General features: G+C 41.1%; 1 protein-coding gene across 1 annotated transcript; it reads right to left on the reverse strand.

Moving 5' to 3' along the window:
- Window positions 1-5,705: 5,705 nt before the first annotated feature.
- Window positions 5,706-15,690, reverse strand: LOC146005806 (uncharacterized). Its single transcript, XM_083145233.1, is given in 6 exon segments — window positions 5,706-5,918; window positions 9,763-9,868; window positions 11,853-12,703; window positions 13,737-14,049; window positions 14,245-14,910; window positions 14,912-15,690. Coding segments are annotated over 6 exon segments (2,928 nt in total).
- Window positions 15,691-16,057: the final 367 nt, after the last annotated feature.

A 16,057-nucleotide genomic window follows, 5' to 3' on the forward strand; every position in this document is an offset into this window, starting at 1 on the left:
AAATGACAATATTTGTTCGTCTTTAGGAGTGCTGATGTCACTAATACACATGATGATATATATTTTGTATCTAGGTCCAGAGAGCGAGGCACAATACCATTGCAGTCTCGTGCAGCAAATTGGCTGCACCCATCACTTTGTCCTTTCACCTCAGTCATAACCTCACTGTACTGTAAACTTAAATGCTTTTCTTGATGGCTTTATAAACGAGTAACATTTTGATTGCACAAAGTACTTCAAAGCCTTGATGAGGATCTCTGATTGTACAGTGTAAGCACGGCTGATACTGAGACCTTCCAGTTCAGGTTAGAAGAGATGTTAAGCAGGGCTATTATCTAGAGACTCATTTCCATGACTTAAAAAACAGATTGAGATTTGCAATTTTAATTACAGTCATTAAAACTATTAACATTTACAGTTGCAACAACTGCAAAGGTCTGTGGTAGCACTTATGTTTCACTTTTATTATAATTTATGGTAAAATTACAACTAGAGGCATTTTCTTTACATGTTGCCCTACTAATTTTAATTAGTGCCATGTATTCAACTTATTTAGATCATGTAAAACTTAATTGACAGGCAGATTTTATGGAAAGCTGACATTAAAATGCATTATAATCCAATGTGAAATATAAAAGCCATTGGGCTAATGTTATTAATATTGCACTGAGGTGCACCCTATCCAAGTAACCATAGCCAATGATTTACATTTAAACATATAATAATGTAATCGCTAATGTTGTGCTCTTGTCTAGTTTAGACTTTAATGTATTTTTAGTAATGAACAAGATTGTGTACCTTTAAGAATACAGAGTGAAATGAAATGTCCTATACAGTGACATCAATTGTAGATTTCTATATCTAATAAGCAAATTTGCTAACCAATTTTAACATTAGAGCTTGTGTCATCCAATCACATTTGGCAGAAGCATATTCAAAAATGCTCCTATTAACATTTATTTTTGCATTGCAGTAATACTTTAACCTTGGCAATCTCCAGGTGTCTGTGTGTATATGGGTGTGGGTTGTTAGGTCTACAACAACTAGGTCAACAAGCATTGGGTCGATGCATGGGGACTTTACTAATAGCCGTGAGGCCAAAAGTATATAGGCGCCTGGTGGGATGTGTTGTCAAGCTGCTCCTCTAGGGGGCGTCACACCCCTAACATATATGATAGCAATGGAAAAGGGAAGGTGGAGCGCTACACAATGGATCAATCTTGTTATTGGTTAAAAAAACATTGGTATTATTTATTACTATAATAGATAGTTGATAGGTATAAAAACATACAGAGTATTATTGAGCTTATAATAAACAATTGAATATAAATGTAAAAAATGTAAAAAAACACGGGAATTTCTACTTAGTGGTGAGGAGTCCCATTTGTATTTGTTGGAGGAAAGTCCTGTATTGATTTAGTCTCTGGGTTATCCAAAGGTGGAATAATTTATGGATCCATAAACCTTGCTGGATTTGTAGAATACCGCTGGAGGATATTGCTGGTCCCCGATTAGAGGGGGGTGTCCTCAATGATGTTGCGATACTTCGAATCCTCAGTAGGCAGGTGGTGGTATCCCAATTGTAGTAGATGTTTGCGCAATAAGGAGCCCAGGGGTATAGAGGACTTGGAAATGCTCTCCAAAATGGGGGGTCCAATCCCTCCTCAATCTATTGCATCAATGGCTACTGGTGCGGTAAACCATATGTGGTTTCTCTTTGCTGCTTTCCCACCATCAATGTAAATCCAAAATGGCATACCAATGGTAGAAAGAAGACCATTCTTACTGCCACTGTTGACCTATCTATCTATCTATCGATCGAAAAAGAAGGAAATGGATATATTTATATATATTTATATATTTACAGAATGTGAAGGGGAAGGCTTATGTGGCTGGGTCAATTTGTTTACTCACATCAATGGTTGGGCCCAGGGACTATTCCTTATTGCAGCACTTGTGAACTAGATTTAGGAGAAAAAAACATGGTGATACTCCTCATATTCAGACTCTGGTGCACCTCATATATGTACAACAGGCATGTGCTACAAAATTAGGAATGAATGGGGTGTATGGTATGGCCATCAGGTGAGCCTTATATATATATTAATATTGGTTAGTGTAAGATAAAGATGTAGCCACGCTCATCTTCCCTTCCTATGGTGCATAGATCAATACTGTGCCTTGTCACATGGCAGCATATTATGTTGCAATGGTGCATTGTAATTCAGTGTGGCTTATGGAGTTGATGCTGAGGGGAAAATTTACTAAGATGTGTATTCTAATTCACATGTGATGTTGCTATGGGCAACCAATCAGATCCTGTCTACTATCTTCTAGAGGGTGCTAAATAAATAAGAAGTAGATTCTGATTGGTTGCCCACAGCAACATCACATGTGAAGTAGAATACTCATCTTAGTAAATTTCCCCCTGAGTGTAATACCTATGTTCGTCCACCAGATGTCGCTTTTCAAAATCATCATTGTGTTTGCGGTCTCCAGTAAAATACAATACAGTAATTTAGTATAAGAACTACTTTACTGTATGTTAAATGCAGTTCGCAGGTGTGGCAGCAGACATGCAAGGATCATATGATTTACAGATTAGTGCTGGTCTGCGGGATTGTTGAATAAGGATCACGCACTAGGGAAGATGTATTAAGCCTTAAAAATAGATAAAGACAAGGGTAATAAAGAGTGATAAATATCCAGCCCATCTGCTCCTAACTGTCATTTATCAGTATATATCATGACAGTTTGAAGCTGATTGGCTGGTCGCTTATCACTCTATATAACCCTTGCGTTTATCTCTATTTAAGGTGTAATATATCTGCCCCACTGTAACTAGAAATGTAATCATGCATGCCGTGCAATCACCAAGTGTCCTTTTCTGTCTGCCTTCCACATGGATGCAGGGCTGCAGATCGCTTATACTGTAAATTCACTAGGATCATATAGTAACTAATAACTATTAATATCAACATAACATTTTAGCTGTTTCAGTACCCAAGAGTTGTCACTACAGTATATTACTGCTGTACTTGCATGGGTTTCCTCCCACAATCCAAAAATATACTGGTAGGTTAATTGGCACCCAACAAATGAACCCTAGAATGTCTGTGTGTGTGTACATGTGGTAGGGAATATAGATAGTAAGCTCCGCTGGGGTAGGAACTGATGTGAAATATTTTCTGTAACGCGCTGCACCTGCCTCAGTGGCTGTCTTGGCTTAATGAGTTCACCGAAGGTTTCCGTGCCCTTTACTTGGGGTTCAGTTCCAACAAATGATAAAAGGTGTACAATTTTGATAAAAAATACGGTAATGTAGAAATCTACTCAGTTATCAATGTTATGCTGGATATGTTTTACATTGCAAGGCTCATTTCAATACACACTGCAAAGCATTTAACACAGTGCTCAGTTCAGGTGGTCATGTTTGACTACCCCTGCTGTGCTTTTTCCATATTGCCCCAAGCTACCCCAAGTCAGCAATGATCATGCTTTTATTTCTACAGTTACAGTACATTAGAGTACTGTGTGTCCTCAATTTGCATTGATCACTAAACTGCCTGATTGGAAACTGATAAACCTCTATTTTGCGGAAAAGATGCTCACAAAGCATTTCACAAAGTGAACTTTTTCAAGAATAAAGAAAAAAAGTTTCAGAGGCAGCGCTGATTCAAATAATCATTTAAAATTTATTATGGAACAATAAATACAGTTTTGTATTCGGATACCGGCCGGTACTTCAAATATATAAAATACACATTTAAATCACACAATAAAAGAAAAAAATATAACAATAATACGTATTACAATTAGTTAGTGGCTTGCTGCAGTGAATGGTAATCCACTCTCTTTCACTCCAGTTTTAGTATAGATGTATTTGTTAATGAATAATGAACAGTTAGCTCTCTCACAGCTTAGTCCAGATTAGTAGGTTATGGCATGCATGCTTTTATGGTTAGAATGGGTTAAATGGTAAGAAAACATGGAGGGGATGAATGGTGCTCAATTGAGCTATAACCTGCTCTCCTCCGGTTCGGTCCCTCAGTCAGTCTGTGGGGGGATTTTTGTATCCAGCTGTTTATTCCTTGCGGTAGATGCAAAACAGCTCCCAGTGTTGGGTCCACAGGCGGGGGTGCGATAGCGGAGGTAGGGAATATGCAGGAAAGCACAATGCAGGAAGGCACAATGAAGTAGCGGTCAGCGTCTGGTCTCCTTAACGCGTTTCTCGGCCTGTCACGCTCGGCCGCTTCATCAGAAGGACGTAGATCTACGTCCTTCTGATGAAGCGGCCGAGCGTGACAGGCCGAGAAACGCGTTAAGGAGACCAGACGCTGACCGCTACTTCATTGTGCCTTCCTGCATTGTGCTTTCCTGCATATTCCCTACCTCCGCTATCGCACCCCCGCCTGTGGACCCAACACTGGGAGCTGTTTTGCATCTACCGCAAGGAATAAACAGCTGGATACAAAAATCCCCCCACAGACTGACTGAGGGACCGAACCGGAGGAGAGCAGGTTATAGCTCAATTGAGCACCATTCATCCCCTCCATGTTTTCTTACCATTTAACCCATTCTAACCATAAAAGCATGCATGCCATAACCTACTAATCTGGACTAAGCTGTGAGAGAGCTAACTGTTCATTATTCATTAACAAATACATCTATACTAAAACTGGAGTGAAAGAGAGTGGATTACCATTCACTGCAGCAAGCCACTAACTAATTGTAATACGTATTATTGTTATATTTTTTTCTTTTATTGTGTGATTTAAATGTGTATTTTATATATTTGAAGTACCGGCCGGTATCCGAATACAAAACTGTATTTATTGTTCCATAATAAATTTTAAATGATTATTTGAATCAGCGCTGCCTCTGAAACTTTTTTTCTTTGCACCTGTGTCTAAGGGGCTGGGGTGTCCCCTTATCAGAGACAGCAGCAGATTCAATTATATATAGATTAGCGCTCTGCCATTTCTTTTTTCTTTTTCAAGAATAGTCATGTCCGCGGCTACCCTACTGTTCTGCCACAAGCTACCCATGCTTTGATTTCTACTGCTACTATACACTATGGGGGTTATTCAGGTTGATTCGCAAGGCAAATGCACGCAGTACCGATGAGATCTGAATAAGGCCCTATGTCCTCAAGCTGCATTGGTCCGCTAAACTGCCTGATCAGAAAGTTTTAAAGAAGATTTTCTTGGTTTGATACAAAACATAATGGTATAGGCAGCACCAGAAACCTGTGGAGATAGGTTATATCTGACAAAGTGTGGGAATATAAACTGATTATTCCCATTGGTGCAGGCCTGCTGATTATCATGGGGCTGACAGAAGAGTTGAATTATTGCCGACTGTCTGGACTTCTGTTGGCAATGGAACCAGTGCAGTATTAATGTTCATATTGTCATGGTGATGCACATCTGGGGCTCCAGCTCCATCCAGGTGTCCTGGTCTATCAAATTGTACCTCTTGGTCATTAATTTTCCGATTGGTCTGTTGAACAGTATCTTGCCATTCTACATTGGTGCTGCAGATGTCTGGTTGCATGGCAGCACTTAGATTTTCCTTTAGACCTTCTTTTAGACCAGCTACCTCTTGCTGTCATTCACTTACCTGTGCACCAAGCTCTGCCTGCAGATTGCTCACCTTGCAGATAAGTTCTTTCAAAAACCCAGCACATCTTCACTGGCAGTCAGTCACATCTGTGAAGTTGAGCTTTCTACGGGACAAAGGTGGTATGTCTGGTGGAGGTGTGTAAGCTCCAACAGTACGACTTCTTCATAGAGTATATCCATCAGATCTTGTAGCATTTGTTTTGCATGACTGGCAAGGGGAGTCTCCATGTTCAATGCTGGCTCAACATTAGCACCAGCAACAATAGACACTGTGAACAGTTCTAGTACAGTGGTCTGCATAAAAAAACAATTGGCTTCACTACATTTTCTGGTGGGGGGGGGGGGGGGGACGACAACTTGAGGCTCTGATGCAGCAAGACTTTGTGCCAATGCCATTGATGGTGCAATGCCTCGGCGACTGTGATAGTCGCTGAAGGCATTCATACAGCGGCCCTGCACATGTGTAATCGTCCAGATGCATGCACAGATCCCCGGCGCGAATACGCTGGACACGTATATTGTATGACATTCTCAATAGATGATATCCTATCACTACATGGTTTTGTTTGGTTTTCGCTTACTTTTATTGGCTTTAATAGAACAGTCTAGAGTTCTGAAAAGACAGCAGCTACAAGAAAATCAAGTAAAAGGACCCTCAGAGGGTTTTTGTCAAAAGTGCTTTTTCTACTCTGATGGCTGTTTTAAAAGGGAAGTTTACATTCAGAACTGAAGGCATAAGCAAAGTGAAATCGCCAGGACAAGATGTTAAATAAACTAAACACAACTGAAGTTAAGAGGGTTTTTTTGAACAATGAAATCACATTGCCACGAATGACTCTTTTGTGTCAAGAGACTGTGTTAAGCATTACTTGGAAGATCTTTCAGTTTTATTGCCTTGGTACACTACTCTTGAAGGTTATCTGTTGGTCAACTGACTCATGCTGTGTATATGCCCTTTAAAAAAAAAATCACATACAGTAGTTACAATATATTTGTGACTCCACTGTTGCTTTTAAAAGTCATACACGCACACATTCATTCTAGGGTTAATTTTGTTAGGAGCCAAATAACCTACCAGTATATTTTGGGATTGTGGGAGGACACCGGAGTACCCGGAGGAAATACACGCAAGTACGGGGAGAATATACAAACTCCACACAGTTTAGGCCATGGTGGTAATGGAACCCATGACCTCAGCGCTGTGAGGCAGTAATGCTAACCATTACACCATCCGTACTGCCCCATAGTTTGGAGAGTTATAAAGTACCAACCAATCAGTTCCTAACTGTCTGTTACTTTGTGGGCTGTTTGAAAAATTACAATTAGTAGCTGAGTTGTTGGTACTTTATCTCTCTCAACTGTATCTCCCTCTAAGCTTTGATAAATCTCCTGTTACGATTCAGGAGGGATTTCCTATATAAGAACCATTTGTCATAGTTGGTGAGATCTTCAACCAACAGTCAGCTTCCCTAAGAACTAGCGCGCTCACCGGTACTTAGAAACCACCTGGATTTAAACTCGGACAGTAATGTCTCATATAGAACAACCTGATGTTCTCAAGACACAACTTCTAGGGGTATATAGAAAGACTCCTACCAGTCTGGATGTGAGTGGATGGATGGAGTAATTGAACTGTGATGGGCAGTATCAGATAGTATTAAATCAGCTGGACAGCGGAGCAGTTTCAGTGGTATGGGTTGCATAGGAATAACTGGATGATGGAGCAAGACCAGCAGTCCAGGCACACATGATACCACTTAGCAGGATGGTAGGTTGCACTGGATTCCTGACAGACAGCACAGATCAGGTACACTGGATGTCACAGTTAGGGAGATAATTCCTGTACATGACTTCTAACCGATGGTATGGTCAGTTGTGCAGGATAACACGGTCTTGGATGAGGACGACCATGTGATCTGCTGGCTGAGGATACTAGTCAGAAGTACTGAATAACATGGTTTTGGAAGGGGGTCTTCATGCTAATTCTGAAAGATGATACAGACCAGGAATGCAGGGTTTCACGGAATTGGATGGTCAATACTGTGTGGCTCCTGGCAGATGACACAGACCAGGAATACAGAATAGCACAGCCTTGTATGATATTACCCTGCAGCTTCAGGCAGATGACATAGTCCAGGAACACAGGATAGCACAGCCTTGCATGGTTTTACCGTGCAGCCTCTGGCATGTGACACAAACCAGGAACACAGGAAAGTCTGGCCCTGTATGGTTTTACCGTGAAGCTTCTGGCAGATGACACAAATCAGGAATATTTACTTTTTGCGGTTGATAAATGTACTGGTGATTGGAAGAAAATACATACAAATGTGACAGTAGGGAACAGAAGAATATAAAGGCCAACATGTTTTGTTTCATAGTGAAATATAATAATAATGTACATGATAGTATATTTCTTTGTCATATTAAACTCTACTTAATAAAGTTCAACCTTCGTGTTCTTAAAGAGTTCATGTGCCAGTGAGGCTTCAGTTTAAGGCCCCCCATACATTTGTCCGACTTGTCATAAGGACAAGTCGGACCTGATTGTCCCGGCAGCTCCCCCGGAGGGATCTCATGTGATGGCAAGTTTTGCATGTGATAAATCGACAAGAAGCCGCTGGGCAGGGAGCAGGGGGGCGGCACAGAGTAGTAGGGAGCCGGGCAGGAGTGGACGCTGCAGCGGCAGCGCGAGTGGCGGGAGCAGCAGAGCACTTCCAAAAAAAAAAGCCCATGCAAACGCATAGGAAGCCATTGATTGGCAGAGACCTCTCTCAGCCAATTAGCGTTTGGTATAGAGAGGTCTCAGCCAATCGATGATTGGCTGAGAGAGGTCTCAGCCAATCAATGGCTTCCTATGTGTTTGTATGGACTTTTTTTTTTTAGTGCTCTGCTGCTCCCGCCACTCGCGCTTCCCGGCTCCCTGGTACTCTGCGCCCCCCTGCTCCCGCTGACGGCAGCGGCTTTCTCCTCTGTCCGGCTCCCTGTGCCTGATCCCTCCGCCCGGCTCAGATAGGTCCCCCGTCGCAGGGGAGCATGGCTCCGGGCAGCACATAAGATTTAGCAAATCTTATGTGCAGCCCGTCCGACCTCCCGACTCCTATCCGATGCGCATGGGGCCGCACATTGTGTTGGAGGGGATGTCTCCATATGCGATTTGGGACGATTTCACGGCCCGATTCATCCGAATCGGGCAAAATCGTGCCCAGTTCGCATAGTGTATGCGGGCCTTAAGGTACTGTACTTGAGTTTACAATAACTTGAGTTTACAATAACTGATTTAATTAAGTGAGGCATGCCAGCAGAACAAAGACTTTTATATATAGGGGCAAAACCATGCCTTGTAAATAATAACCTCCTGTTCAGCCAGCACCATGCACTACTGCCAAACACGTACTTCAAAAACAAACAAACAAAAGAAAAAACAGATCAGTTTATATCACAGTTTCTCAAACTCTGTCTTCAGGACCTCACACAGTTCATGTTTTGCAGGTCACCAAACAGAATAGCAAGTGAGATACATTAATTGGCTCTGCCTGTGGACTTTTTATAATGTGAATAATAAAAACATTTATTACGTTTGCGGGGTTACCTAGAAAACGTTGACTGTTTGGGGTCCCGAGGACCGAATTTGTGAACCTATTGTATTTATAATTAAGAATAATTTGCTTTTACAAATCAGGTGTCATTCCTGTCTTCCTGCAGGTTAAGCATCCACAGACATTGATGAATCGTTTTCAGAAATCCTGATGGACTGTCTGCAGCACAGCTGCACAATCAGCAGCATGATCAAATTAATCATAAAGAGGGAACTGCAATCAATCTAAAATAAAAAAAAATCACTGCTAGGTGCATAGTATTTATTTTAGCTGTGACTATAAACGATTCATGTGGAAAACTAAAATGTTATTTTAAATTGCTATCTCTCAATTTATTAGTCAATGGGAAAAATGAACAACTTATAGTAGGGTCTTTATATATAGAGACGGAGTTAATTTAATTCAGCTAAATGTCTCAAACTAGTATGCTTCACATCAAAGTGAGTGATGAGTACATAAAGGCAAAACAGAAAAAGGTGGTGCATTTTTTCAAACTGCCTTGTGCTTAACTTCATTAAATCCAGATCTAGCTCTTTACTTACCAATGTATTCATCAGCGTTACCCATATAGCTGTCTCCTGGAGCTCAGCTGACAACCTCGCAGCAACAGGCACGGAGTCACAGACCATATGGTGGATAACGCCATACCTGTTTTATTTTACAAGTTGCAGTTTTCCTATCTGTGGAACCCTGCCACCAGGTACAAAATGCTGTTTCTGGACTTCCCCTTTAATTTATGATTGCTGTCACTTGTGTTTAAAAACCTCATTAACAGTGGCGTAGCCACCATGAGGCAGACCCCGCGGCTGCTTGGAGGAGCAAGTGCCAGTGGGGTCTGCGGTGGGCGCCGGCGCCTGTCAGGGACAGGCTGTGTGTTTAGTTATTGCGCTGCTCTGGGTCCCGCTGCTGTTTGACAGCTTGAGCTGCCGGTGCTGTATAGGATAGGACAGCTGAGCGACGGCTCAGCTGCCCAATCATATCTGACACAGCACCCTGTGGCTCAGTGAATGGCTGAGAATGCAGGCTGCAGGGAGGAGGCGTGGACCTGCTGTAGGAGATGTCGGAGAGAGGAAGATGCAGGCTCTCCCTAATTGTGCACAGCCTGTCTGCCCCAGGCATCTACAGTAAGGCAGTACTTCAATAAACGGTCGCCAATAACACTCCCTACTAGCGGAGCTTCCTCTACCCAAATACTACCCCAATAGTGTTATTGTTGGGCGCCCTAAAATTAGTTGAATGGTGATTCCTATCTTTCCTTATTTTCAAAAGAGCCATACATGTAATTTGAAAACATCCAAATATTTATTACTAGCTGACCGCCCGGCGTTGCCCGGGAAAACCTTGGAGGTTTTTTTTATTTTTTTGTGAAATATTGGAAAAGTGCCTTTGAGGTGCACACCACCAGGTCCAGAGGTACCCTGTTGACAAATTTGGCGACTCAGTGTGCCACAGTCTGTCCACAATCCAACAGACACAGAGACACACAGACACAGACACTCTTAAAGTTATTATATAGATTTTTTATTAATAGGGTCTCATAGAAAATGTATGTGCAGCCTATAGTGAAGAGGACTACAATTAGGGGGTTATTCTAGTTCACTCGCAAAGGCATAATCAGTCTCTTATGGACAAAACCATGTGCACTGCAGGTGCGGCTGATGTAGCATGTGCAGAGAGAGTTACATTTGGGTGTTTTATTGTTTCTGTGCAGGGTAAATACTGTCCGCTTTATTTTTACACTGCAATATAGATATCAGTTTGAAGTACAAATCCCACCCAAATGTAACTCTCTGTGCACATGTTACATCAGCCCCACCTGCAGTGCACATGGTTTTGTCCATAAGAAAGTGATTTTGCCTTTGCGAGTGAACTAGAATAACCCCTTTAGTGCAGTATGATTGTGCTAAAGAAATTTGGGTTTCATTTCTTTATGTTTTATTTTTTTAACCTTGAAGAGCCTCTGTATAAACTATGTTGATGGTCTGGAACATCCCACATATAGCTGACCATGCGAGAAACATGGAATTTGAAGATCAAGGCCGACAACTTTTAAAGACTGTCCTTGTGCTTTGTTGATGGTCATTGCAAAACAAAGGCGAACAGGGAATTGAAGACGTTTAAACTTAAAGGGTACATCTGAAGGGATCATCGGTATCCTAGGAAGAAAGACATCTTCACCTGGAGCATGTCCAGTCATAATGGTGGCATGCAAAATATTGGGCATCAAATTCTTCAGTATCAGTCGTGTTCCATTACACAATGAAGGAGGATCAAGTTTCCGGAGAAGCATAATACAGTAGGAGCAAGTTTCATCTTTGCTCCTTTGGTCATGGCTAGCCATGGCTAGCCATGGCTATTCTATTGTTCTCAGCTGCAATACAATACGTATTGCAGCTGAGAACAATAGAATAGCCATGGCTAGCCATGGCTAGCCATGGCCAAAGGAGCAAAGATGAAACTTGCTCCTACTGTAGGAGCACCGATTTTTAACTCTAAAATATGTGAAGGTATTCCAGGTAGATCGAGTGAATGCAAAAACTCAGTCGGGTAGTTGATCACTTGATCTCTATCGCATGTAGTGTCGACTGACTTGTAAATGTGAATTGTACCAGGCAATGTCATTAACAGTTGCCTGTTGGTGCAATTAACAGCATAATTTTTTGGTGCAAGGATAGCTCGTTCACTAAGCCAAGAAGGATTGGCAAAGTGTTGGACTAAATCAGGAAACACTGCTTGCTTGAGTTCTTCATAGGTCGTCGCAGTTTTTTCAATGTTTACAATTGATATAGAACCAGCCTCTGTATCAGAAGCCAAAACTCCATTCCCAAGCTGCAGAAGTTTGTCTGCAAAATGCTGTGCCGAAGGATCCTCATTAAGATGAACTCGCATATTTGTTGTTAGTCTGAGCCTTTCAATGGTGTTCCAAATATAAGATGATTTAATGCAGGCCTTCAATTCATCTGCTCTGGTTCCACGTGGAATGACTGGTAATGTCTGTCCAAAATCACCAGCCAAAACAAGAGTGATACCTCCCATTATCATAATGTTAAGTCTTAGGTCTCTTAAAGTGACATCTAGGGCTTCAAATGCAGCCTTATGCGACATAGTACACTCATCCCAGATAATGAGTTTGCAATTCTGCAAAACCTTTGCTTTGCTTGATCCTCTGGAAATGTTGCAAGTAGGTGGCTCTGTGTTTGCTAAATTTAAAGGTAACTTGAAAGCAGAGTGAGCTGTTTTACCTCCTGTCAAGAGTGTAGCAGCAATACCGGATGAAGCAACTGCCAGAGCAATTTTCTTTCTGTGGTGTTCTTTGGCCAAAAGAAGATTAATAAGAAAAGTTTTCCCTGTTCCTCCTGGAGCATCCAGAAAAATTATGCCACCACTCTGATTCGAAAGGGAATCCAGAATTGTGGCATATGCTTTTTTTTTAATCTGGAACCAATTTTGATTCATTCTCTTGTAAATATTGTGTAAGGTGATCTGTATTGTAAGATAATTCTGCTAGTAAATCATTAGGTAATCTTGAATGTTGGTCTCTTAAAGGTTGTGGCAATCCATAAATTTGTAGATATGATCCACCTAATGATTTAATCTTGTTCTCAATAATAATTAGAACTGTATTGAAGATGGACAAAAATGGAAATATTGCCGGAGTTCAGCGCAACCCTTTTCATTAAGATGTTTGAACAACCGTTTTGACAAACTTTAGGTTTGACCAAAATGTATTGATATATACATTAAAGCATAAATGAATAAAGTGACAACATGTACTTCTAATGAGAACTTCATCTAGGTACCATGTAATTCATACAATTTCACAAATGAGCATGGAGGTCTTGATCTCACCAAAGTCAGAGGTTGCGGTGGGCTATGCTTCTGATTTGAAGGTCTGCGGCACCACCGCAGATGGCTTGCCTGGATCAAGATTCTTGATGGTAAAGTGCTGGTGCGTCCTTTGTAAAGTGTCCTGTGCCTTCTGTAAAGTGCAAAGTGTCCTTATTGCACTGATGAAGGGAAAGTGTCCGTAAAGCTACTTTACGGACACTTTCCCTTCATCAGTGCAATAAGGACACTTTGCACTTTACAGAAGGCACAGGACACTTTACAAAGGACGCACCAGCACTTTACCATCAAGGATCTTGATCCAGGCAAGCCATCTGCGGTGGTGCCGCAGACCTTCAAATCAGAAGCATAGCCCACCGCAACGTCTGACTTTGGTGAGATCAAGACCTCCATGCTCATTTGTGAAATTGTATGAATTACATGGTACCTAGGTGAAGTCCTCATTAGAAGTACATGTTGTCACTTTATTCATTTATGTTTTAATGTATATATCAATAAATTTTGGTCAAACCTAAAGTTTGTCAAAATGGTTGTTCAAACATCTTAATGAAAAGGGTTGCGCTGAACTCCGGCAATATTTCCATTTTTGCCCAATTGTACTACTGAAGGTCGTGTACCTTCTATTTTTGCCAGAGCTAGCTGCACCGTTTTTTCATTGAATTGCGCTCACCGGAATCACAAAAACTGTTTCTACAACTGTATTGAAGATGGAGTCATTATATTGTAGATCTATATTGTGCTGTTGAAGTCGGGCCTGATGTAGTATATCCTCAGACAGGCTTTCCTTATGGTTAATCCATAATTGTAAAGGACTTGTCATAGAGCATATTTGGAGCATAACAGCAAACAGGTTACGTAACGTCTTTGGTGATCGACTTGCAGCTGCCTCTTCTAGTGCCCTGTTCCAGTGTTCATCATTTTCAAGAAGTCCTCTAAGCTGGCATGCTTCTTTATAAGATTCACAAAGTCTATCTTGAAATGTTCTAAGATCATTAAATTAAGTAGGTCCTTGTATCTCATGTAGTAGCAATCGCAGGTGAAAACATTCCGAGTTGTTTGGATGCACTACGTACACTCGGCCAAGTGCATCACTACACTTGATTCCTGGATGGTCTTGAACACTTTGTTCGATTCTGCGAGAAATCCATTTTTTGTTTGCATTGTTTCACGTGTAATACCTTGGAACTTGGTAGTATAATAATGTGCGAGCAATCTTGTCTTCTGAGCAAAGTTTGAAAAAGGCTTTAAGGGTAGTTTCTGGAGGGAGCCGTGAACGTTCTGTTGCATTTTCTGTAGTGAAATAGACTCTTTGTCCATTCTCGAGGTGGACGGCTAAGTGAATGACTGTTGGGTGGCGCTTGTGAATAGGAAAATCAAGTATTCTCCATACTGCTTCATTGGTGCTAATATACCTTCCCATTTCATACAGATGAACTTCATTATGTTCATTTTCCTTAGTAGTTAGTTTATAAACAGCCATATCATAGCCTTTATTGACGTATTTGCAAATGTACTTTATGGACTTGACAGAATTGCAAAACTCTACATTTATGTGAGCATTGAAGATTCTTGTTAAAAGTGGACAATAAGGGACAATCCATGTATTATCCACAACCACAGATGATCTCCAAACTGTCTTATTTGCTGTGAAACCACTATCTGATGGGCTTCTGCGTCGATAGAGTGGGTACCCATCTTGTCCCGTTTGTGTTTCTTTTAAAAAGCAACGTGGATATCTCTTTGTGCATTTTCCATTCTTCATGCAAGGGGAACATGGATTGTATTTTCCGCAGGGACCATGTACCATCTGACTTGTTACAATGCTAAATAGGCTTGGGTATTTCTGCACTGATGAAGCTATCAACTCTTTGTACATGCAAAGTTTCTTGAAGCCATACCAGAATGTGAGCATGAGGAAGTCCTCGCTTTTGCCATTCTATTGTATACATATGACATTGTACTTTTCCAAAAATGTTGCCTTTGGTAATGAGATTCATGAGAGTCTTTTGTTTCAGGTGGAAAACTCTTCTTAACAAATCATGACGATCGTGGGGTTTCTGACCAGGAAATAATTCATTTTGGATTTCAGTCCAACCGGGATTGCATGTAAAAGTGATAAAGAGATCTGGGCGACCATAATTCTGCACATACACCATTGCCTCCTGTGTACGCTTGTGCATATATCTTGGACCACCAGTGAAGCTTGAAGGCAAAATGATCAACTTACCAATGTCAAAAACATTACCGCCGTTGATAATAGCATCCCTCAAATGTGCATATTCATCCACCCTGAGTGACCTCTGATTCAGACGAATGTACCTTAGTCTTTCCAATTCAATCTTCGCATACATGTCCACGATGAACTGGAGAAGAATATTGAAATGTGAAGAACGCACCACGATCATATATGAATAGAAATCCATAGCTGAAATCTTTCGTGTTGTCAGAATTCCTGTAACTGGATTGGTTTGACGTAGAGCAAAATGGTATCCATCTTCTCCTCTTGGAAACAATATTGGATACTGTAAGGCATCGTAAGATCTGTGAGTTTCTGCAATTTTCTTAATGTTGTTAGTTTTTGTTTCCAATAGTATATCTCGACTTCCATATTGTGTTCCAGCCATAATTACTGCTACTTCTGATGCCACTGGTGCATTGAAACGTCTGTCATGTTCACCTTGCGGTGTTTTATCTGCTAAAATAATTAATTTGACTTCTGGTGTGACTTTCTATAGTCGATTTTGAAGCTTTTTATGTTGCTATTTTCTCGATGAAACATTTCTTGCAACTGCAACACCAAGTGTTGTTTTATGGTTTGAAAGTTTTGGCAACGCTGCTCAGCTTGTTGGATATTATCTGCAACAAAGTAAATTTGTAGAAACTTTGGCTCCTCAGTAGGCAAAGCTTGGAGGCTTCCAATTTTATGATATACTTGCCCCTGTACCTTGAATGTTGGCATATATCCTGGCTCTGTTATTTGTTTTGTTGTTC

Source organism: Crinia signifera, chromosome 5 (genome assembly GCF_055691185.1).
Source record: "Crinia signifera chromosome 5, ASM5569118v1, whole genome shotgun sequence".
Taxonomy (NCBI): domain Eukaryota; kingdom Metazoa; phylum Chordata; class Amphibia; order Anura; family Myobatrachidae; genus Crinia; species Crinia signifera.